General features: G+C 35.2%; 2 protein-coding genes across 9 annotated transcripts in view; one reads left to right on the top strand and one right to left on the bottom strand.

The window, feature by feature from the left end:
• Nucleotides 1-154: 154 nt before the first annotated feature.
• On the bottom strand, nt 155-13985 carry LOC106176567 (carboxypeptidase D). Its single transcript, XM_013559026.2, has 27 exons — nt 13099-13985; nt 12621-12763; nt 12065-12234; nt 11718-11825; nt 11062-11414; nt 10604-10795; nt 10164-10456; nt 9828-9927; nt 9400-9542; nt 8884-9053; nt 8352-8561; nt 7808-7965; nt 7411-7586; nt 6977-7071; nt 6414-6651; nt 6124-6232; nt 5784-5939; nt 5378-5546; nt 4837-5032; nt 4443-4578; nt 4066-4209; nt 3696-3815; nt 3516-3580; nt 3001-3132; nt 2646-2831; nt 2377-2479; nt 155-2188 (listed from the first exon to the last, which is right to left on the bottom strand). The coding sequence occupies exons 1-27, from the start codon at nt 13955-13957 to the stop codon at nt 1959-1961; spliced, it is 5154 nt and encodes a 1717-aa protein (XP_013414480.2). The 5' UTR covers nt 13958-13985; the 3' UTR covers nt 155-1958.
• A 1570-nt stretch (nt 13986-15555) lies between these two features.
• LOC106176559 (semaphorin-2A) overlaps nt 15556-25835 on the top strand; it is a 37091-nt gene continuing 26811 nt past the window's right edge. Inside the window, exons 1-2 of one of the 8 annotated variants that reach the window (XM_013559001.2) lie at nt 15587-15728; nt 21924-21969. The gene's annotated coding sequence lies outside the window, so the exon portion shown is untranslated. Of the gene's footprint in view, nt 15729-20890; nt 21032-21128; nt 21273-21512; nt 21534-21923; nt 21970-23291; nt 23316-25835 lie in introns of those variants that run through there. The other 7 variants (XM_013558999.2, XM_013559002.2, XM_013559016.2 and 4 more) reach the window with 7 other exon arrangements.

Here is a 25835-nt window from a genome sequence, read left to right as displayed (position 1 = left end):
TAAGTATCTTAATACAAATCAAAGTAAAACAAAAAAAGTGTACCTACCTTTCAGAAATATTCCATAAATTACTTTTGTGTTACACACTTAAGAAAAAAAATAGCTTGGTTAACAGTGTTTTTTCAAGCTCCTGAACATGACAAAATATCTGAAACATTTTTATTAATATTTTATTAAAGTTTAACTCACAGTCTTGAAAATCATACATATGAAACAGATGATGTCCAGAAAGATTTTTCATAACAATAAACAATTGATTCTCAAGAAAAAAATCCAAGATTATTGTTAATTTTGCATGGCATTAACCAATCAGTAACATTTAAAATATTTGCACATTTCTAATATCCGACCACTCACCCATTATAAATCACCATTCAAGATGTATTCACAAACCATAACACAAAATCATATGTCAACATAAACATAAAACAGCATGCCTGTCTATAGTGAAGACAACCCAAAGATCTATCCACTAAATAAGCACCAGTTAAACAGCATAATTCCTCAAAAGAAACAGAGTTCATTAATATCATGAGAGATTTTTTTCTACATGAAAAGGCAAGTATATTATCCTAATGTCAAAGATATTACCACTTATAGGAAATAACAGGTGATAACAAGATTGTCTTTGTTTGACACTCGGGTTTGTTAAAATGTTCAAAGAATACAACAGGTCCCTAATGACATGCTGACTGATAACGCCAAAAACTACAGAAGAGTGTAGGAAACCATCAAAATTGCAGGTTCCACACAAAACACTATGTTTCTCTGCTAACAAAACTTAGGTATACTTTAAAAAGCTCAACCAAAACTTAAGGACCCACCAATATACAACTTTCCATGATCTTCATATTTTGAAATGCATTTACTGGATTATTATGATGTCATTCTGAACCTTTTTACCACTCTGTACATATAAGGAAGACCGACTTTAAGGCAAAGTTTTACCCTTGTATTAAAGCTAAATATGCATCCATAAGCCTCTTAATTACAGCAAAATGTATGAATCCAATATCTGATATAACATATTTACATTTAAAATGACTTTAACAAGAACCATACTAATTTCCAGAAAGATTTCATCTTTCAGGAAATGAGTCTTAGGCATTATTGCTCTGCATAGAATGGTACAAAAATATCCTTTTCAACTATCACAAAATGAGAGGCATGAGTGTCACGTTTTGGAAGTTGTTATCCTTATACTAATGCTGGTTTTGTTGCTGTTGGACTGTGTAAGGTATTAGTGTGTTAGGTGACACCCGTGTTACATTTGGAGTGCATTAGATGTGATTGCATGTATGAGTGTATTGAATGTGTGTCCATAGTTAACAAGGCCATGTATAACAACTAGAAAAAAAATCACCAAGTCCTGGGCAGTAAACCAAGCACAGCTGCACGTTTGCCCTTAATACTAGTGACTTCTACTTAAATCTTTTGCCTCTCTGATCAATTTAGCCAGTTTGAATAACTTTTCTTTGGTGCATAATTTCATAGTGCTCTAAATCTAATATGATAATTTTAGTGAAAATAATAATGAAACTCACATCTGGCAAGTTAACAAAAGTAAAGAAATAACTTCATACATGCACAAAGCTGAAGATTCCAATTACTCATGCTATCTATATAATTGTTTGTTAACCTTAACATAATAACATACTTAACATATTAAGGAATGTAAGAGAACGTCTACTTGAGAATGTGTTGCAATGGTTAGAACTTCAATAATCATAATAATGGATTGAGACATCAATTTATGACCTTTTCAGATTTAGATCTGATTTTCAAAGAATTACTGATGATCTTTTTTGGGGGAATTAACATCAGTTATTTAATCTACATAAATCTAAATTAGTCTACTCATTGTATGTCTCTACAAATATACCAAATACAAAACAGATGGTAACAGCTACACTTGGTGCATGTATTTGAAAACTGTAAGGTAATGAAGGATGCTTAATTTAAGCTTTGGACGCATATAGTGTGTGCTCTTCATCTGACTCATCTTCCTCATCATGATATTCTGATTTACGTAACAAGGCAGCCCTAGCACTGTATCCATGTAAATGCTCTTCATCATCTTCATCCATGAAATCATTGGGTCGGAGTTTCCTGTAGGAGTAGCTGTTGCAGTAGGTTTTGTATATGACCATGATGGTGATCAGAATAACGATCACAAAAGCTGTGAATCCTAGAAAGTGAAAATATTCCATGTAAAATGTAAGTATACGCCCCTGCAAAACCTTTTACAGATCTAAAAACCTGGCAATTTCCATTAGTCTACTACAAATACCTCTTCTTACTTTTAAAACTCACCAACTAAGGTTCTTCTACTTTGTTAACTACTGTATCAAATGCTAACTGATTGCCGTTTCTTACCTATAAAGGCAACAAACATTTCTTTTCTGAGTCCCATGATCTTTTCAATCTTTGACAATTCAAATAAAACTTCAGTGGCTCTTTGAGAATCAACCTTCACAACCTAGAACAGAGAGCATGTTTTAATAACAAAAGTTATAGGGCCCATGACAGGTAAACATGCAGTGGATGTTTTCGAGAATGCCAAAGATCAAAGATTTTGATTTAAACAAATAATAAACAACTATAATAATAATAATAATAATAATAATAATAATAATAATGATAACCTTGGTTTGTGAAACAAATCCCTCTGCAGTTACTTTAACAGTATATGTTCCAGGCAGTAACATTTTCCAGTATGCACCATTCTTATTGGTGATGGCTTGTGTGGGGCTTCCCTCAATGTCAATAACTGCTTGCTCTATAGGATAGCCAGTGTGGCTATAGATCTGACCTCTGATTCCTTGATAAGCCTGAATAATCAAATTATTTCCATTAGTTAAAATATAAAAAACAGTATTTAAATGCTATGAGTACCTAAACTGACAATCTATTTATATGATGATGTCAATATTATGTACAACTTTTAAAATTATTCTTGTTTGGTGTTTTTAATCTGTTATGACAGATGACTCTGCATACCTCCTGCAACACTGCAATAAGTGATTTCTTATTTGCCCTCCACAGATGAGCCAGTTCATTATCCCTGGGGTAAGAACAACACTCCACATGGACAGTCAGCTGCATGCAGCCTACACTTAAGTAGCTGAAATCCTGAGATAAAACAATATAATTTCATTACATTACTTAAATTGAGATGTCTTGTACTTGACTTTGTGGTTGTAAAGATCATTAGTTATTGCCAAAGTATAAAACAGAGAAACCATACATGCACTGTGATGCACAATTATATAAAATGTGGTTACATAAATTTTTAATAAAGAATTTGCAAATTCCAAAAAGAACTATTTAGGTAACACTTTCTACATACTTAATCGCACTAATGTAACAGATGCAATCATTTAGCACTTGCGCATCTATGTTTTAAAAACCTAAAAGACTGATTTGCTCCTCACCTTAATCTTTTTGTATACAAATATGCTTTAAGATATAATGAATGCTAGAATCCCATAGACAAAATTCATCAATAGTCGTACCTGCATTGTGTTGGTGGCTGGCTGCCACACAGCTCCATTCTCTATGCCTTGTTTAAATTCTGGGCCTGCAAGAACATACAGAGCATACATAATATAAAGAGTAGTACACTCTTAATTACAATATCCTATTCCTGTACCCTGGTACAATTCTGAAGACTAACAGTAACTATGAGTACTTACTGTGTCCAGACAGCTTGTGTTCACATTGACCTGTCTGCATAGTGGGATGTCTCTTGACATAGGTACTGGCAAGATGCTGGAACACAGCATTCACAGCAGTGGGGTGGCCCGTCTGGGCATCTGAAGAGTGAAAGAAATGAAGTTAAAATAAATTAAAATACCAACAGTCAAGTGATTTGAAAAAAAAATCACTGTAGCGAGTATTTCAACATAAATTTTATCATAAACAGAACAGACGTAAACTGTGGAAAGCTCAGTTCTGGTGCCATCAATATATGGTAATGTAAGAATAGTCAAGTACAAGTCCAGTGGTAACTATATTTTTAATGGAAATTTGATTTATATTGACAAATATAGATTTATCACTTACCATCAGCTGGTGCATAGAATGGGAAGCTGGTGACCAGTGCTCCTCCTCTCAGCAGTACAGACATTAGGAAAGAATGCTGGTGGATCCACCCAATCACTGCCTGGGTCTCAGGCTCAAGAACAAAACTGTTATTGGAGTCAGAGACTGTGAACAGAAACAATACCACATCAAATTAAAAGAATTTAAAAAAATTTTTAAGTATTAAAACAATATTCATTAGCACTGACACAAAAAAAAACATTATTTATATCTGCAGTGCATATCTTTATCTATAATTAACTGTAAAAACAGCTAGGCTTTGGACAACATAAATAGTGAGCACTGTTATGACTTATTTCCAATGAAGCACTGCATTACAAATCAAAGTAACAGCTTACTTGGGTAATTGGTGAGCAGGTCTACGTTATTGGCATTTAACTCCCCAGTCTTTCCTTCACAGTCCCCTACAGTGGCCTCTGTGGCGCCATCTGGATTCAGAGAGGGCAGGATGTGGATGCGGGTGTTCTCAAGTAGCTAAAAGGGGTAAAAATGTAAAATTAATACATATGTATATTGTGGAAAAGATTGTTCATCTCAGTTATAAATTACGATGGACAATTGTACTAGAATTTACAAAAGCATCCAGTTTTTTGGATGTTGCATACAGGTGCAAAATTACCATTCATATGATCAAGACCCATATATTCTAGATGGAAACACACTGTTTTATCTTCTTATCTAGAGAACATGAAAAACCTTTCATGACAGTACTTCTGCTTTCTATGTATGTACCTGTGTAATGACATAATCTTGTCTGTAATGACTGCAGAGGTAAGTGGCCAGTTCCAGCAATAGTTCCTTGCCCACTGCCTCGTTGCCATGGACACCTCCTATCAGACTGATCGGCACCTTTCTGTGGGCAGCCGCTCCCACGTTGCTACTGACCTCCAACACCCATAAGTCTTTGCCACGAACACTCTGCCCAATGCTGGAATTATTTGGGTAAATAGATCAGCCAATAGATCAACTCACCAATAATATGTAACATTTGCGTACTTTGTTATATTTTAGTAATATATCAATGAATATTTGAAAATATGAATATTGTCGCCTATTGTCGCCTATAGTAACCTGGCAAGTTGCAATAAGTGCCTTGGAGGTAACCTGGTATTACTAAGTATAAATCTAACAATCACCAGTGTTCCTTTTAGTCATGTTGGTAAAGCACAAAGAGCTGCTATCATCATATTTTGAATTGCCCAATTAATTGTATTTGTGTAACATCCTGTACATACAAAGTTGGTGTAATTCCATATTTATTGACAGTAAGTACCTGTACATATTTGAGATGTGAGGGTATGTTGATGATATATTCCTCATAAAGTTCACCATAGCATCATAGTTGTGGTAGGACATCTCAGTCACTTCTTTCCTCATCTGGAAATTCAGCTGTGCTATGGAGTCACCAAGAACATCTGTGCTTTTGGTCAGAGTATCGTAAGCTACAAAATATTAACATAACTCTAAACTGTTAGTTTTCACCACATACATCTTTTCATGCAACAAGAAAAACAGCAATTGACAAATATATTTTTCAAATACTAGCTTTATTAATAACTTAAAAGCAGATCAGTTAAATTTTGAAAAAAAAAGTGTGTGTGTGTGTGTGTGTGTGTGTGTGTGTGTGTGTGTGTGTGTGTAAAATGTGTGTAAAATGTGAAGTGATGTAATTATTATACCTGGTGCTGAAGCTTGCAAATGAAACTGTCCTATTGGAAACATTCTGTAGAATTCTCCTGTGTCCGACACTGTGATGTTCTGCTCATGGTTTAAAATCTTGAGCTCAACTCCTTTTATGGGTTGATTCTTCACATCAGTGATCCTGCCTCTCACACCTAAAAGAAAAATTCAAGTCTTAGTAATCAATTGTAAGATAGGACAAAAAAGCTTAATTTTCATTTGTCAAGACATACTTAACAAAAAACTTTATAGTTCAAGGAAGGCCTAGTAAACAGAGGTTTAAATGGGGACTAATATTTCCAAACCAAAGGCTTGGTTTTAGCACGCAGCATGTCCTACCTTGTGAAGCTTTACTGAGAAGTGCCATTATGGAGCCCAGGTTATCTCTGTACAGAGTGGGTAGTTCACTTGCTGGAGGGTATTTGCAGCAGGAAACATGGGCTGAAAGCTAAATACAAAATAACTGGATTAACTGCCATTCTTGATAAAATAGTAAAATATTTAGAAAGTATCAGACTTAACACATGTTCATGTTCTTTAAAGTAAAAAACATAAGTGACATCTAACTTTTATACAATTATTCCTCTTTCACTTCCCCATCACAGAAAATTTCTTTCTTAAATCTTTACCATGAAAGTCCCATGTTTATAGTATGCATAGTCCATTAAGGCTCCTGGATGTGTCTCCTGGGGTACTTCAGCTCCAGCCACAGCACCCCCAGTGAAGTTATGACCACACTGATCTGGTGATCCTATGGCAGGGTGGGCGTTCACATAGGCTTCCACTAGAGTAATGAATTCATCGTCATCTTCTGTGTAAGACACCCTGCGTCCCATGTTGTTCCTTCTTTTTGCATTCAGTGGGTATCTGAAACAAGAAGAGGTCAATTCAATTATAACCACTCATATACAATCTGAAAGATATCACTTCAATTATATCTCTTCACAAACAAAGGGAAACATGATACAATGCCACAGTTAATAAAATTCTGATTTAAAACTCTTTTGTTGTCTTTACCATCTTGTTATTTGCTCAACTTTATGCTCTTCTAAAATATTAATTTCATTTAATTTAGATACACTACAATATAATGGCAACTGCATAACCTGAGTGCTATGACAAATTGGTGAGACTTGCTAATGCCATGCAAAACCTTTCTGGTAACTGTGTTCAGAAAATTAATTGACAATACCTGACATATACTCCTCTTGCTTCCAGACTCAGCACAAGGTGATACTGGTGTTGCTCAAAACATAGTTTTAACAATGGTACCTCAGCATTGGGTATCTGCAGTTTATAAATTTGTTCATTTTAAAGTGGTGAAAAAAAAAACTCATTCTTGTTAAATTATCAATATTTTAATTTACAAAATTCCACTGAAAAAATTATGCTCCCTCTATCTTTTATTGAATGAAAAAATTGTTGGTGGAGAACTATTCTGTGAAGGCACATAGTTGATACCAAAGAAAAAAATTTAAATGGTAATTCGAGTTATAAGGTGACCAATTATTCAGAAAACTAATTATTCAATATATATATATATATATATATATATATATATATATATATATATATATAAACTAATTATTCAATATATATAATATATATATCTGAAGAAATAACTACCTTTCCATTTTCTGAATCTTCAAAGTCATTGGCAATGTAAGGCTCCTTGTACTGTTTCCCAGTACAGTCTCCAGGTTTGGCATCCTCTTCCAGGCCATCTACATCCACTGAGGGGACCAGGTGAATGTGGGCCTTGGAAAGCAGATTACTAAGTGCTGAGTCCTTCCTTTTATATCCTGGGAGAAAATTTATAAAAGAGTGTCCTTAACAGAATCAGAATACCATATGCATATTAAATGCAGTGTATGTTTTTTTTCATGTTTGCATTATTTTCATTGATTTGTGGTAAATCCCAGGCACTATGAATCAAAATATATTTCTGACAAGACTTGTATCTGTAAGTACACCTGCAAATTAATGTTAGACTTAAAAGACATTACGATAAACCATCTCTCACCTTCAATCATGTGTCTAGCCAATCTAAGGATAATCTCTCCTCCAACAGGTTCATCACCAAACAGTCCACCAAACACACCAACATGGGCCACAGAACCTGATGGCTGCCCCAACTCTAAGGATGCCATGTCATTACCCTCTCCAGTTTTACCAAGGCTCCTGTGGGATGGAAGATCAAATTTTATGTACATATAGCTTTAAGATGGTACATTAAAATATGGAGTACTACACAACTAAAACCGTGTGGGGAACATAGTTATTGGGATCCATTTTATCTGATCTTTTTAAATTAAAACTGTATATGCTATGCAAAAGATTATCATTATACAAATTAATTCAACTCTGTTTCAAAATAAAATACAGAGCCTATGGCATCTAAAACATTGTACTAATTAGTTTAACTTTGCTTAAAAATTCTAATGTGGATCTAATCTATCACAGCAATAAGCCAGTAATTTAACTATGAACTTCCAATACTTCTGTCACTGATGTATGCAACAAGGAAGCAGAAATTTATTGTTCTAGGTCATATATGTTTCACTGACCTGTACTTGACAAAGGTTGGATTATCTTTAGCCATCTGTATTAGCTCCTCCTTGATCTGCTCCTGGGTCTTGTAAGTCTGCTCCAAGTTCTTGGCTATATTAAAGTCATTCTGCTTGGACCACTGTTCCACGTCATCCTTCTCCAGGGTGAAGTTCACTTGGACAGCAGGGTTTGATGTCACAACAACCTGTTTGGTTTGGCTCTTATACCTGTTATGAAAAATATAGCAATTACTACATCTCACAACAATTATGAACATTTGAATACTTTTTGAAATATATTTTTCTTCTATCACCGCCTCAAAACATTCCTTTTTTTTTGTCATAATTTCAGAATCTGAATTTAATAGTTGATATTAGACAGACCAAAATTACAGTTCAAAGACGATGCATGCCCTGTAATCATCAACATGTGCATCACTCTGTATCAATGCCATTTATATATCTTTAAGAATCATGACATTTGAGAGCTGAGGTATTGTAACTACATAATTCAACTTTTAACTGTAATATAAAAACTATCATCACTCACCCCTCCTTGGCTGCTGTGACCTGGTATGTCCCTGGTGCCAGAATTCTCCAGTAGTCTCCATCTCTAGCTGTACTGATAGTATGGTTAATACCAGCCACACTGATGGTGGTATTAGCCAAACCTTTCCCAGTGTCATGAACTTTAACAAAACCACGAACACCTTTGTGAACCTGTGGATAAAGATGGAATTGGTTGTGAGTTCAATACAATTTGAAATATCTTTTGTGATAAATTCTTAGATTTCATTCCATTTGTTTTTTTATGATTTTAACAATTGGAAACATCTTTTGTTATGAATTCTTTTAGTTTTTATACTTTCTGTTTTGTTATGATTTCAGCAATTTGAAATGTCTTTTGCAAGAAATTTTTAGTTTTTATTCCTTCTGCACATGTCAAGATACTTATCACTTGAAAATAATATCTGAGAATTACTGAAAAGTTTAAGACATCCTATTCAAGGAGAACTGGAAATTGGATTAATAATGAGTGTGATTAGCACAATAAGTTATAATGTACCTGTGCTGCATACACAAACAAGGAAAATTTGTTAGCATTCCAGTAGCTGGGTAAATCCTTGGCCCAGGGAAATTTAAAACAGCCCAGCTCCAATGTGATCTCAAAACAATTACTGTGGAGATAATTCCAGTCCTGCATACCACCTGTAAGCAAATTAAACACAATACCTAGTCATTTCCACTAGCTCACCTTGGACTGTTTGTGTAAATCTTGGATATCAATATGGATATAAGTTATATAGAAGATGGAAATTATACATTATTGATGAGCACAAAAATAACTTATAAATAAAACCTTTTAAGAAATCGGAAAACCAGAACATGTCCTTGATCACATTATTAGTACTTACAAATATTTATTCCCATCATTTTGCATGTAGCTATTTCATGAGATTCAAGATTTTAACAGTGAGAAGCTATGCATCATACCTGCCACACTGTACCAGGCAGCGCCATTAGTGATTCCTGCACTGAAGTATTCATTGGATCTTTCCCCACACGGATGTCCCTTGTGCATGGTGCTGTGGGCCTACAACAGGAACAGGTAGACTAAGACTGAATGAGTATGCTCTGTGATTGTATGAGCCACTATGTGCATTCTGTTTTATGTGTGGATGAGTAAATGCATTCTATTGTCAGTTTGACTGGTTTATTGGTTCTTCAATCTCCATGCACACAAACAAATGTTCAGTAGGGAGTGAATTTTCAGAAGACACTTCTCCAATTAACATATGGCTCTGAGAGTTGAAATAAAACAAATCTCACCAAAGAGTATGCCTCTGATACCAATTTGAAGGCCTGGTCATCTGGAGACTTGCTGTAGACACCATGCCCTCCCAAACCACTCTTCAGGTCATCATAGGGATAGTTGGCCACAAGAGAGCCACCATGCAAGTTGGCAGACAGCACAAAAGGGTATTCCTTTATCCACTTCATCACTGCCAGGGTTTCAGGTTCCTGTTTTTCATTGCCAGCATTATTGAAATACTGGTCAGGGAAGTTCCTGTTCAGATCTACACCATGGGCATTGGCTCTCCCCTTCACTCCTGAATCATCGCCTAGAAATATACAGAACAAAAATGCTAACTTTTACCAACTATAGCAACTAAATATGGTGTAAACAAAAGTATATATGCCATGGTGTGAAACTACACTTTACAAATTTGTCTTGTGAAGGTCTAATTAAAAAAAATGCATGTGCTTACCCTCTTTGGAAATGGCATAACCATCTGGATTCATAGTTGGCATAATGTGCATTCTAGTCTGATTCACCAGCAGAGTCAGCACTTCACTTTTTCCATAGTTTTCACAAAGAAACTGTATGAACAACAGCAGTATCTCCCTCCCAACAACCTCATTCCCATGCATGTTTCCTATGTACTTAAATTCTGGTTCTCCTGTTTGATATAAATATCATAAAAGCTAGAATTGAAAATCTACCATAAAATTTCTATTAAATTGCAAATATGATCTTAAACACTGTTAAATATCTTATCATTACCATAAAAGTGTTAAAAAGGACCGAAGTCAATAACATAAAATGACAATTTATCAACACAAATTTAAATGGTCTCATTGACAGCATTATGCATCATGTTCCAACACAAACTATCACTCATTATAAACTGACTACATCTTCCACTAAAAAACCATCCATCCTTACCTGGCTCATGCACCCCAGGATTATCTGTGATCTCAATGACCCAGAGGTCTTTCCCCTGCACTGACTTCCCAACAGAATACAACCTGGTGATGGCAGGGTACTCCTGGGCATACTTGTGCATGAACTCTGTCAGCTCCTCCTGGCTGTGGTGTTTGAAGACTTGAGGCTCCACAAAGGACTGTTTCAGTCTATGGTCTGCATCGGACAACATGGCTACTTCCTCTATCAGGGTCCCCAGGGGGTTGTCAGGGGTGACCAGAGTTGGGGGTGCGGTGGCAGCAGAAGATCTGCTAGTACTAGGTTCAATTGACCGTGTAGAATTTGGAGCCAAGGAATCACCACTACCACTACCACTAAAACCAGTCAAACCGTTTGCATGATTAAATGATATTTGGATAATAAAACACCTGGGCATTAAGTACCAAATCTCACATTTTTAATGACAACGTAATTAACAAGAAATTAAAAGACCAAATGCAACACTGCATGTATCACAGTCCATACAAATTGTTTCCTCAGGATGAAGCATGTGACAACAACATCAAACTACCCCTTCACAAAATCTCTTCAGCTAAATCATTGAAATCAGACTAAGGCATAGGGTTTTCTAGCAATAAATTTCACATTGTGATACAATCACAGTTTACTGCTATTACCTTCCAACTTTTGTTGATGTGTCAACATCCCTTTTCTTCAGACTGAAGTCCTGTGAAACAGCATCACCATCTGTCACCTTTATATTTTCTATAATTTGAGGATCATACCTGAAGTTAGAGTAACCATAACAGTTTCTTATCGAGCTCAGCAAATTATCAGCAACAAATACTTTCAAGTCTGTTACAGTGCTTGTAAAAAGAAACACAAAACTCTCTGTCCAACAGATGATTTACTCAAGGTCAATCCAATTATAACCAGTCCTTTAATATAACAAAACACAATCAGTTTATATAGTAACATAAAAAGTTGACCATTAATTCAATCTAACTTCTTGACAACTGCCTACCCCTCTGCTTTGGCTGTGATGGTGTATGTTCCAGGCACCAGGAGGCGCCAGTAGTCTCCATGTGACGCTGTGGTGATCCTGTGGTTGATGCCTTCAACATGTATTTCAGCATTTTCAATGCCATCACCTGTGTCTTTATCTCTCACAAAACCCTTAACTCCTTTATGGACCTGAAAATAACATGTTGTAACTTCTTGACAACATTTTGTCATTCTTTTCATTTTCACCACCTGCTATAAAGTGGGGAAAGAAAAAATAATGGTATATTTAGGAAATGATCTGTCACTTCAAATTTCTCACATTTAACCATAATGCATAAAACCAAGTCCCTGTTAATTTCAAAGGTGGGAAGATGTCATTTTGTGACACAGAATTGTGTGCATAATTCATAATGCAGAAATCTTAGTGCCAGTAAAAGTTGTTCGTCAGAATCTGAGTAATTATGCTGCACTGGCCCCAGCATAAGGAAGCAGTGTTATCAAAAAATATTTGTTAGTCCACACCAACACTTTTGGTGACAAAGCTATGTAAAAATCATGTACAGAAGACTGCTCACCTCCTCCATATATGCCAATAGAGCTTCTCTGTTGTTTTCCCATTCTTTTGGAAGTTCAATCTTAGGAGGGTATTTACAGCATGACAGTTCCACTGTGATCTCAAAACAGTTGCTATGCAAGTAGTTATAGTCCTCCATCCCTCCTGAAATTATTAAGATTTAATGATCATTTGGATGGTTTGCCATCTTTAACAAAATAACATTGCATTTTGTATTTGATATGGGCACTACCAATCACAGTTACATATTTAGAAAACTAAAGATGAAATTAACAATGTCAAGTTGAATATATGTACACTTGCTCTTGGCATTTATTTTTGTCAAACAGCAAAACGGACAAAATTAATAATCAAAGGTAGAACCTGAATCATTTTTTTTTTCAAATAATCATACTCCATGGATTGATTAAATTCTGTGTTCATCACAAGCTTGAATCAGTATATCTGACGTTAAATGGCTGGCACAATGCATTACATACCTGGTACATCATACCAGTGTGCTCCATTTGTAATTCCACCAGGGAAATTGTCACCAACACACACAGTATTGGTGTGCATGGTTTTATGGTTGTTGGAGTAAACGTGAGCCAAATGTTTGAACATGGCATCATCAGGAGCAGCACTGTATAAACCAGACTCTTGGTGTTTCTTTGAATCATCAAAAGGATAACTTGCCACGACACTTCCACCATGAAGGTTAGCAGACAACACAAACTTGTTGTTTTCGATCCATCTGATCATAGCTTGTGTTTCTGGTTGCAAAATTCCTTTGTAAGAAGGGTTGCCAAACTGGTCAGGGAAATTTCTATTCAAATCTACATGGTTAGCATTTTCACGACCTACATAATGTGAGAGTGAGTTACATTTCCCCTCCACTGCTGCTTCAAAGCCATCAGGATTTAGAGACGGCATGATAAAAATATTGGTATTGTCAACGAGCTTCGTCACCCGATCATTGACACCGTAGTTTTCAAGCAGGTACTGAATAAGAAAAATCAGAACTTCCCTCCCAACTGTCTCATCTCCATGCATGTTACCCACAAGCTTCAGCATGGGTTCCCCGGGTTCTGTCATGTTAACATTGTCTGTTATCTGAAGCGCCCACAACTCTCGTTTCTGTACGCTTTTCCCGATGCTGACAACACGACACAGGGTAGGAAATTGTCGTTCATAGTCTTTCAACATCTGAGTTAATTCCTTATAATTATGATAATGTGAAGTATCTACTCCCCTTTTAGTCCTTTCTTCCGATAAATGTTTGTTCTGAGAAGCACATATCTGAGATATTAAGAAAAATATGCCGAAGATTAGCATCCGGATGTTGTCACAAGATGCCATCTTTGAAGAAATAGCTCCGCATTAAATAATTGAAGAATATACTTTAATTTACATTTCCACCAAAAGGGACTTATAATCACTGTGAAAATAAAATTAAGCTAAATTGATTTCAAATCACATAAAATCGATAAATCAGATTTATCTGTGAGAAGCCGCTACGTTTCCAACTGTTTCTGCGGACTAGCTTTTCAAAAGAGCGGTTCACTTGAAGAAGATCTATCGCTGATGTGTTCTGGTCATCGTTCCTACTCTTCCTTGCTTCGTACGGCGATGTTCTTGCATAGTAATCAAAAACAAAGATCCGGAAAACCAGATGGCGAAGACAATCATTCCATTTACTTATGACGTAGATTTATGCATTATCACAGCAGTTTTTGTCAAACAAATATTGTTCACCTTAGATCTACAAGTCCTACAACGTGCCCCACGTCATTTTGTTTAAATTCATTATTATTTTTCACCCAGAAAAAAATTATGGGGTGGGTAGACACTTAATGTTCTAACAGAAATATTTGGAAAAAGATAGGTAAAACGTTAAATACAATTGAATTGATATATTGAACAACATAACATTGTATTTTAAGAAAAGTATTTCATTATTACTCAGTACAGTGCATTATGTGAATGCTCAAGTTAAAACGAAAGTACTTATCCCTATAGTATTTTACTATACAAATGTAGAGGGGGCTATTATATATATATATATATATATATATATATATATATATATATATATATATATATATATATATATATATTTAACTTGAATAATCGTGTGAAAAAAGGCAAAAAATTGTTCACAAAAATAAAAAACGCCCCTGATCACAGATTGTATTCTAGAACCGAGACAAACCAACAAATATCCCTATAAGGATGACCAATCAAGTCCAAACGAGTGATTAGGGATTTTATCTATATACGAGCTCCAAATCTGACTGGTTATCTTTTAAGTTAAATATTTTTTCTTAGTTTATTTAATGGAAGTTTTATCTTATTTTTCAATAGCCATCAATATTTTTGTTCTGACCAGTTAGTAATTTTAAATTTATCTGATTTCGCCATGTTTATTTAGCTCTTTACAGGTTGCCAGAATATTTTTAATAAAAATAATAGTAATAATTAAAACTGCCTCAAATCTTTATCCTTAATTAGTAATAATTTCTGTTGATTCCGACATTTCATTAAAGTGAAGAAGGTCCATTGCTTCGAACATAAACACACAGTCCTTCTTCACGTTGAACCAAGGAGTTATAATAACTCCTTGGTTGAACTAGGTACCTGTTTTATATACTTTCGGAAAGCTTCATTCTTTCTAAAAGTTCTATACTTATATCTCAAGTTATAACTTGTATATATACTGTCGGATTCTCTCTCGAGGTAAAAAATTCAGATTAGCAAAGGTTTGGATCAATGATATTTTTTGCGTTCAGATCGTGAGAATGAAAATGCCTTTGGCAGTGAAGACCACAACGCACCATAGTACTCTGCACAACTCAACTACCACATTGATGGCAATAAAAGACCGATCGGAAATCCGGAATATACTCATTCTCCAACAATGTAGTGTGTAATATCATTTCATAGCATCAAATTAATGTAGACGAAAAAGGGTGACGCAAAAGCTTATACAATTATTTTCCTAAAAGAAAATTTTGAGTATTCACGATGAGGTAAATGCACAAGTCTCAGATGACAGACTAAGGTCTCCTGGGTTGCGACCGTCTATATGAGCCAAACATACATCTCAGTGTTGACGACTTTCAAAATGCAGGTAACGTAAAATATGGTCCAGTGAAATTTAGTTCAATATATTTTACTCTCAATCGGAAGGAACTGCCCACTAGATTGAATACACTTGATTTTTGTGACAGCTGTAAGATTAGGGGGGTCTAGTGGTCGGTGGTGTGTTGAGAGTTGTCAACCAGCCGTCGCGAGTGTCAACACATGTCAACATAATTATGAAAGCAATCGATATCATTATGGAAATTGCTTTTTTGGTGCCCCAGTTGACTTTTTTCTATTAATGTGATTATATGGATAATACAGCCTTTTCACTGCCAATTATGACAATTTGATACCGTTGGGAAAATAGAATTATAAACATCTCTGTCTCAAGATGTGCAGCGTCTTTCGATTTATAAGCCTGGCGAGTTCTATGGCTGTTGAATATTGCAAAAACTGTTGCTACATGAAGCAGTGTCATGGTGTGATTGTTGCCATGCAGGCTATACATTTTGCCAATGTGACATTTATCCGTGGTGTGCACTAATTATCTTTTGTTTTCTTCCATTTACCGTAGGCCGTTTTTCCTTTGTTTCCCTTCTTTTTAACGTGAAATTCAAAAATTGATGTATGATTGTTATTTGATTTTCTGTTGAAACAGGAATTTTGCACATAATTTGCGTGAAAGACTTGTGTAAGAAAGTATCTATTTCTCTTGGTTAAGTATGGGCTAAAGTAAATCCAGTAACAGCAGTCTAGATGCAGTTTAGGTCTCACCAAGCACACTAAAAACCATATGAAAGTACAAGAAGTGTTTTTAAGTCTTCTGTTAAAATGTGCTTGTGGTCTTGTGATTTTACATCCTTTTTGTCTTTTGGCAAATGGTACATTTATGCAATTCATAAAATAATATATTTACTTTCGATCAGCAGATGGAAGTTGTGTAAATGTCCTGTTATTTGCTATGCTTGCAGTAGGTATAATTCAGACTTAAGCGGTAAGGAATGGGCAAACTGAAATACAGTGTAAATATCCTAATGTTATGTATTACAAAAGTATGTCAGTGTGATATTTTATATTTGAATAAGGATAAACCAATATACTGACGTGATGGAGATGCAAACACACTAGTTGGATTTGTTCAAGTGCAACTTCCTGGTCTATATTCTATAAACACCCTATAAGTACAGCTTAAATTAATGTAAAATAGAATATAGCTTGGTAGAGGAACCTCATAAGTGTCTTGTGGTTGAACATATGAATTAGGTTACGACAAGTGACTTGAGGTCAGCACCTGCAATGTTATGAGGTATACAGGAATACCTATACCACAACCCCCTCCTTTCTTCCTTCCTTCCTTCCATCCAAATTAACCCAATAGGAAGCAGATGGTATCCCACCTTTTGTAGTAAAATACATGGTTTGTGAAGCATTGACCATAAGTGTCATGAGATAAACAAAAGTGGGCTATTGTTTAATTTGTTACAATATATTTTGGCATTTTTAAATAAATACCCTGCTGGTTAGTTTGTGTGAAGATCAGGATATGAAGTGATCACTTTTCTGTTGAAAATAATGAATCATGATTTGAGGAAAAACAACAACAAAAAAAAAAAAACGAATAAAAACTGGCACAGGATGTGTTTCTTTGGATTTGATTGCCATTGGTTAACTGTAAGATGTGAGGGCTTTGCTAACAAGAAAAAAAATACCCATTTGGTGAGTGACATTTTATAGGTTAACATGTAGCATTCATAGCAAAACTTGGTCTCATTTCTTATTGACCATATGTTTTCTTGTATTTATAGAGTTTGCTTAGACCTTTTGCCAGAAATAATTTAGTTTGTTTTTCCTGTAGATTGATTTTGAATGTTTTGATTCAAGTTCAGCAAATTTCTTTTCCTTTTTTTGATAAACAACAGAGATATGGATGTTTTATAACATGCTGTGGTGTTGAAACATAATCTTTGGTGTTTTGTTTGGAAAAGGTTTAGATTCACCTGAGACTACCTTTTGTCAGATCTCCTGCAGTGGGTGTTGTTTATTCAACTGTAAATTGTTGCAGAAAAAGTATCTGTACATGAATGTTATGAGGCTTAGTTTCCTGATATTCATTATTTCTGGATATGAATTTAACCAAAACAACCTGTGATTTGGTTTTTTAAAGCATTTTAATGAGTCTTTAGATCAACTAGGTTCACAGCATAGATTTTTCTGGTTGGAACATGGCATAATGGCCTTATAGAACTAATATATAGAAAAGTAAATTAAGCTGAATTTTATTCGGTGGAAATGAAATTAGAATTAAGAATCAGCAGCTTTTTTTTTTTCAAGTATTTACAGTTGAATTATTCTTTAGAAATTATCGCCTCATTGGGTGAATAAACATGATATTCATTTCCTCTGCTAATGGGAAACCAGAGGAGATCAACTTGTCTGTCAGCATGATCCTACTTATTCATGGGTCATTACTGGAGTGGGCTTGTTTGCAAATTTTTTGTCATTGTTGAAAACATTTCAATTTGCTTTGGAGATTAGTTTAGCTGCATTTTCATTTATTTTGATAAAGTAGAATGAGCCTAGATCCACATAGGAACATGTACAAATAGCACTGGTAATTTAAAAAATACGGAACGTACATGAGGACTGTAAAATGTAAGAGATGCTGATGGTCTGAACACTTTCTGTGCCCTTTATTTCTTCAAATTATCTAAAATATTGTGATATAACCTGCCAAATGTGCAGCAAGGCATATTTAAGAATATAATTATGCTTCTGCATCTGCTGTATTTAGTGTATATTTACTCATAACCTGAGGGGAGGGGGTCATAGTTATATTTTGCATCAGGATAATCCTATTTGGTTGTGAAGGCATGACTGGTACATTGTGCTGGGAGTTGGAGAATAGTCTCATTCTTAACAGTACAATTACTCATTATGGCTCAAAGTACTTGATCATTTGGCCTTTCACTTGTTGGTTTGCTTCTTATTGTTTAACCAAGCATAACAGGAAAGTACCTTCATTGTGCCCAAGTTATTATGGGATATTAGCAACAATGAAAGGCTTATTAGTCTCCTGTTGATGTGACTGAGTGGTCTGGTCACAGCTGTGCTTCCACAACCTCCAAAAGTTGGCTTTCTGTAAGGAAGGTTTGGAAATAACCAAGGAATTGGACTAATTCCTTGAAATGACTGATTGTAAATTTTAAAGGAAATTATTGTAGATTTTTAAAATTTTTATTTATTACTGTTGATGTGAAACATAATATCCTGTTTTGGATTCAAGATAAAAAATATGTTCTCACAATTTATTACAACTTTGTATATATATTTGACATTTGAGAATCAAGGAAAAAAAACCCATCTTTGTTAAGAGCATTTTATAGATTTTTTTTCCATTTACTACCCTTGGTGTGAGACACACTATCCCATTTAAGTCATCAAGTTAAAAACATGTTCTCACAATTTATTATAAATTTATATATAAAAGAAATTTGAAAGACCAAGGAAGCTGATCTATTTATTTCACCAAAAATATTGATTATTCAGCTATCATAGGTGGCTTTTTTTTCCTCAATCTGAAATTTTTTCAGTTAAATAATGATTATTTCAAAAGCACTTTTAAGACATTTTTAGCACCCAAACATAGCCTGTATTTAAATTTTTTTTACCTATTTGCTGTTTTTTGATGATGTTAAAGTAAAGATAGCTTTTGGAGATCATGGTCATTATCATTATCACTACTGAACACATCAAATAAGGATAGTACAGATGAAGAATATATGTCTTTTGTTCCAAAGTATTTTTCCTTCCATAACATACCCCCCTCCCTCTACAGGATATGCAAATATAAGCTTCATCACCCCATATCATATTTTAAGTAATTTGCAAATAATGGAAGCAGCTTAAAGTTTTTGGAGGAAAAAATGATTGATTGCTTGAGGAATTTCTTTAAATGTATTTGTGTAAGAAAATGAAATGATGGTTGAACATTTCATATGTTTTTAAAATCCATCTTATTCTTGTTTAGTGAACAGTCTTGTTTATTGTCCGGTATGGAACTGACCACAAACAGTGACATTAATCCCTAAATTTCATATTGTCCATTCACCAGAGAAAGGATTATGGATTGCCCCAAAAATACCTTCCCTTGTTAGAATTGACTTTCATTGTGTGTGCATGTCCAATTTATGTCTGGTTCTATCAATATTTGGCAAGTTAAGAAAAGGTTACGTGGAACTGGTTGCTTTGAAGCTGTAACAAAACAATGCAGTCTTCACAGGGGTACCCCCCATTTTCCATTAGACCCAGTGACATTTGTTATTACAAAGGCTTAATTTGTTTAATGCAATATTTAATGGCAAATATAATCAGGCTTGAGGATTAGACTTGTCCTTTCATACTCAGGTGCCATTTGTTCTTCAGGGGAGAAATAGAAAGTCTGCTGTTCACAGGGCATCTGTAAGTATCCTTTATCTCTTTAACAATATGTTGTGAATCCCATCTGTTGTCAGCATTCTGCCCTTGGAGAATTTGCTGTGAATTTGCTTCCCTCCCCCTTCCCCTTTCTTCATCTGATTTCCTCTCCTTAAATGAAAATTGAAGGTAAGTCTCCGCTGACATGTGAGATATATTACCTGTGTGCAGGGTTGCTTGCTACATGGTCATTTGGTCAGACCGTCTGACCAGATGTGTCACCCTGAAGGTTAATGAGAAAATGCTGATGGTTATCTGTCTGCAACTCGGGAAGTGGGCTGCCAAGATGAATCGCTTTCCATTACTTGTGGTCTCAAAATGTGTAGATTTTTATTAATAAGAGGCATCATGTCACCCATGTCACTCTCTTAATTTCCTTCAAAACTTCCCTCTGCACTTGGTAACTGTCATCAGTTGAGATGGAAATTCTGTCTCAGAACTAAAATCATATGAAAATCTGTGATATCAGCTACATTGTGCTCTGAGAACAATAGCATGGATTGTAAAGCAATTTCAAACTCTTTAAATTAATGATCCCTTTAAGTAATAAGTAGATATGAGGTCTGCCTGCTTCCCTTTGATGTGTATAGAGAAAGACAAATTTTGGTTGTAGATGGCTGAAGGTGACAATTATCAGTCAATTTAATCAGAATAAATAAGTCACCTGGGTTTTGTTGTGGGGACCAAACACATCCAGATGGCCAATGAATGTGGGGTATATAGTTATGCCTCATTGTGTAACTGTGTGTACCTGCCTTTGTGCTGAGAGTGTGTAAGATATCACAGGTAGGGGAGACATTTCAGGTATGTCTTTGATTCTTTAAATGCTCTGCTTGAGATAGGAAGAGAACTCATAACAGAACACAGTAAAGTCAGGTATTTTGAAAATAATCATGTTTCATTTTTGCATAATTAACAGTTGTGGGAGATAAGTGTTGGTTTTAAGAGATAGAATTATTTGCTTTAGATTAACAGGTGTTGTAAGTGTGATATGTAAATGTGTGTATGGTCACCTGGACAGATGACGAAGTCCTGAGCTTCATTTGTTGGTTTATTTCAACCCAGGGCACCCATCTCGTTGCTACTACTTGAAAGACTTCCATGAGATATTGATGTGGTTAGTATGTTGCTGTATTGAGCAACCAGGTGCACTCTCTAACTGACAGTATATCTAGTACTTGGGCTTTATTAATTTGCAAGAAAAAAGCTTGTGGTGCCTGGTTTTTGTAACATATTTTATTGACAGCATGCCAGTTTTTTGATAGAAGTGGGGCAGATGCTAAAGATGCATCACAACTGGAAGTTGAATTAAACCTTTTTTTATGCTGAGTGAGATCATGCATGTTCTAGATGGAGCCAGATTTAAAAACACTTAAGTGTAATACTTTTTTTTTTTGTATGACCATAGATATTTTTTGGCAAGCATTTTGAATTACATGTCCACCATTAGGTACATTTAAATGTTCATTGAACACGTGAAGAAGGTATCGCTGTGTGGGGGAACATTATAGCATAATTTTGACATGTGTATGTCTATCAGGACTTGTCATGCATTCATCACTTTGCTTGGCTATATGTGAAACTTGTTTTTCTGATTCACACAGGAAATTTTAGCTTCATTATGTCAGCTAAACTGATTGGGCATTGAACTGTATATATTTATCGCGCAGAGATGCCTTTACACAGTACTGAGAGCATTTGCCTAATTTATGACATCAAATTTTTGAGTTCACTAGGTCATCTCTCATTTTTTAATTTTTTTGAATAGCATCTTTGCCTGACAGTGGAAGATAATATACGTGACAGATGAATTGGTAAGTTTCCCTTTTTATATACATATTTTATTGTTCTAAATAATCGTAAAACAACTTATTTTAATGTAATGGTAAAGTTTTGTTTTGTCATTAAACTCAATTCCTGTATCTTAGGATTTTTGTAGTATATTTAAACAACAGTAAACTGCTATGGAGGAACTGGTTTTGTTATTTTTTTATTACCATGTGACAACTGAAAATGGAAAAATGTCACAGTTAAGCAAAAGCGGCCATATCAGTTTTCTTTTCATTCAGAATTCTTAACGCCATTGTGAATCAGAGAATGAAAAAATGTTCTTTGGTTATTGATACTGTTTCAAAGTGTAAATTTTTTTTGGTAATTGTGTTTTCTGTGTTCTGTTTTCTATGGTTTCTTTCATTGCCCTGCAAGGAGCTCTAGGTTACTTTTATATCAACTCTTTGGCTTAATTAAATTCCATCTAATAGGAGAACGCAACTGAACATTTTTATGCTAGCTCATGGTTGGTTACGTGATACTCTCAACTTTATAATACAAGTTAATTTACTCAGTAGTTATAGGGGATCTTTTCTTGGACCAAAATGAAAGAAAAATATCATTATTATCTTAACCCAAAATTTCATTGGATTGATTTTATTTTGCACATTAACAAAAAAAAAAGTGTCCATATTCTTAGTACAGTACATAGGTAAGTTCTGTAATACTGCAGGTAAATCAATAAGGACTGCATTGATTTTACCATCTTACGTGGCATGTAAGTTAGCTGTCCATACTGTACCATACACGTAATGAAATCACATGTTAAGAAGACACTTATGAGCATCTGAATTTGACACAGCTGTATCAAATGAGTCTCAGAACCAGGTAATGAAGTCAACTTTACCTGTGCTACATAAACACAAACTGTGCCAGTCTAGTCAATTTTGTCTTCATCTCTGAGCGATTTAGTGTGAAAACACTCTATAGGAGATGCAAAGCAGATGTAGTGCCGCCAGAAATTATCTGTAATGTTGCCCTCCCCAGTCAGATAGGATCATTAGAGAGTGAACCCAGGTACACCTGGAGTCGGTTTCCATCGCCACACAGATGTTTTTTTGAGCATAAACATTTTCCCAGTACGGCTGACTGGAGAGCTGACCCACTTCAAGGAAAAGTTTACCTGTTCAGCAGTACTAGTGTTAGAGTTGTATGGAGAAGCACATCCCAGAAGATGAGCTGGAATATCTTGGCAGCTAGCTAACTGTTCTACACCTCATCTAGGGCAGTTTTCTATATCCAGATACATGAGTGTGTTGGATCTGAATCCTATGATTCATTGAACTAGGTTTTTTTTTCATATCTTGGATCTTTTTGTGTTTATATACAGGTAAGAGGCATTTTATTTATTTGCTTACTACTGCTCTTACGCTGATTTTACTTTATGTGAACTTCAAAAGATTGTTAGTTGGGCTAGCAGCCAATAGTTGAAAAAACATCAGTTTGAAGAACTGAAAATCACCAAATGAGTTTGATACAATTTTTGAAGTCTGCACATTTTATGTCAACAATTTTCTACTGTTAGTGACAAGAAAATCAGAAGGCAATTTTGCTGAGCAAAATGTTGGCCAACCCATTGATATTTTTTACCTGTTGTTTCATGAGCCAGTTCTGTAGTAGTGGTTGTTTTCTTGCTTACTGCACCCAGTAACACCTTTACTGAGTTTGACTCTGTGTGAAAATCATATGTCATTGAAATATAGGATTTCCTAACTATGATATATATAATTACCTGGTTGCATGCATTGCCCACTTACATGCCTCAGCAGTATATTCAGCAGACATGGAACTACATGATCAAATGGAATTCAAAATACTGGTAATTTTCTGGATCAGAAATCACTGGCAGATAAAGGACAACATGCATTTTTATTTTCTTATTCCTGTATATTTGTATATAAATTTTTACTATTTTAAAATGACCTCTCATTATTACAAGTAAAATTTGTTCATCTCTTTTTATGGTACCCAAACTGTATTAAATTGCATTAAAAACAATAGGTAGGAACTCATTTAAGACGACATAGGTAGACCAGGTAGGCACACTTGTTAATATTCCTGCATAGTTTCTAATTAGCAGTGTTTGTATTAATAGGATGATCAAATATTTAGCAGACGTGCCTCTAATGAGCTATCTAATGAGCTGTGACTAGGGTTGCCAGCAGGAGTTGGTCTGTGGTATGAATACCCGTGTCTGCAGATAGAGGTGTCCAGTAGCTAGGATCTTTACTGGCTATGGAAATATTTATAATTAAATGTCTTACCATCACCACAGTAGTTCTTCTTGCAGACAGACTGTCATTGATTGAATTTGACTGTTGCAATCAGAAGGTTCCTGGCAGAAGGTCACCACTCTCTTTCTCTTAATCTTCGCAAGTAGTAAAAAAAGGAAAATGTCAAATTGTACAATTCTGCACAGAAATGATTTAGCTTTTCATTAACTCAGTGAATCACTTCACGCAAAAACACCTAAATGCAGCAGTTTTTTTATTTTTTTTCCAATCGAGAAGTCCATTGTTGCCAGGATGGTAGTCTCTTTGGCAAAGTTCCATCATTGCGATTTTTACTGCATGGATCTGTTAACACATGCCACTACTCACATGTTACTCTCTACTCACTGTTCACTCACCCCCACATAGCACGGTGCTTATTGTAAATAAAAGTGAAGCCAATTTGTGTGATTGTGGATGCATGGCTACTCCTGCATGGAGGGGACTAACGTAACAGTCGCACTGTTGAATGCGGTCTCAGTTTTGGACCTACCCCACCGCACCCTAATTGATTAAATCTATTTCTTGGTTTTTCTTCTGCAAATGTTGGTCTATGGGTTAATGGAAGTGGCATTACAATTTACTTCCATTTCAATTAATGGGTCATGGAGTTACCCACAGGTCTATAGGGCTCTTCACTGTGACAGGTTAGATTGACCATGACAGTAACAAGTTGAGATAGGGAAAAGTTAGCAGACATGATTGGCATTCTTATAAATAGTTGTAATTACTAAAATGAAATGTCTGACAATATTGAGACAGGTCTCACAATGTAAATGCCAGACCTACTCCCAAGAACCTGTCAGCAGTTTTCAGAGAGAAAGAAATGCTCTAGCTTCTGGGCAGGTCTTATGTTATCAAGTCAGACGGCTACTTCCATTAGGCATTGTAAACCTGTCAACTGCCGTCAGATAGGCTGAGCACAGAGGCAGTATTGTGAGAAGCTATTTCTCATAAAGTTAAATTGCTGGGAATTTTTTATGTTGGCTTTATGAAAATTTTAAATGATACAAGAAAACTTTTATGCAAAATGAAAGAAGTTTGCTTTGTACAAGTATGTAAGTATTGTTGAAGCCAATGATGAAAGCCTTAATCTTTCCTTGTGGAGTTTGATGTTTATTTGATTTTTAAATTGTAATTGTATAATTAATGTCATGAATCCAAGCAAGTCTGATGGATACCTGCAGGGTACATGTACATCAGGTGAAATTAACATAAAAAATTAAAAGTCAACTAAATTTTAATTTTGTCTGTCTTAATTTTGTTTTGACTATAATGTACAACTTGATGCTTGCAGATATCTGTAATTACTCTCTGCCTGGCAACAACTGATACTATCATGTGGCTTTCCATCATGTATATATTTCTTGAATGATTCTCTGTATTTTTGCCCAAGGAGATGGAGAAGTAATTGCCTAGATCTATTATGATGAGGTGACTAGGTAATGTATCCACACAGTACACCTGGCTGGTCCTGTAGTGGTAAGGTTAACACTTAAAGTTCACCTGCCCAATATTCTTTAAACTCCAGACAGGCACATTAATGACCTGTGCGTCAGTCTGATGTGTATTTAAACTCC

This window comes from Lingula anatina, chromosome 1, assembly GCF_051362555.1.
Source record: "Lingula anatina isolate TDL-2025a chromosome 1, LinAna3.0, whole genome shotgun sequence".
NCBI classification, from domain to species: Eukaryota; Metazoa; Brachiopoda; class Lingulata; order Lingulida; family Lingulidae; genus Lingula; species Lingula anatina.
This window is presented reverse-complemented; position numbering and strand designations above follow the sequence as displayed.

Excerpts from the sequence above, each read along its gene's own strand:
- LOC106176567 (XM_013559026.2), bottom strand. The coding sequence starts at position 13,957 with ATGGCATCTTGTGACAACATCCGGATGCTAATCTTCGGCATATTTTTC. Across the intron at positions 9,928-10,163 it reads TATCAGAGGCATACTCTTTG|GCCCACAGCACCATGCACAA; the intron begins GTGAGATTTGTT and ends TTCCTGTTGTAG. Across the intron at positions 6,652-6,976 it reads GCAAGAGGAGTATATGTCAG|ATACCCACTGAATGCAAAAA; the intron begins GTATTGTCAATT and ends TTCTTGTTTCAG.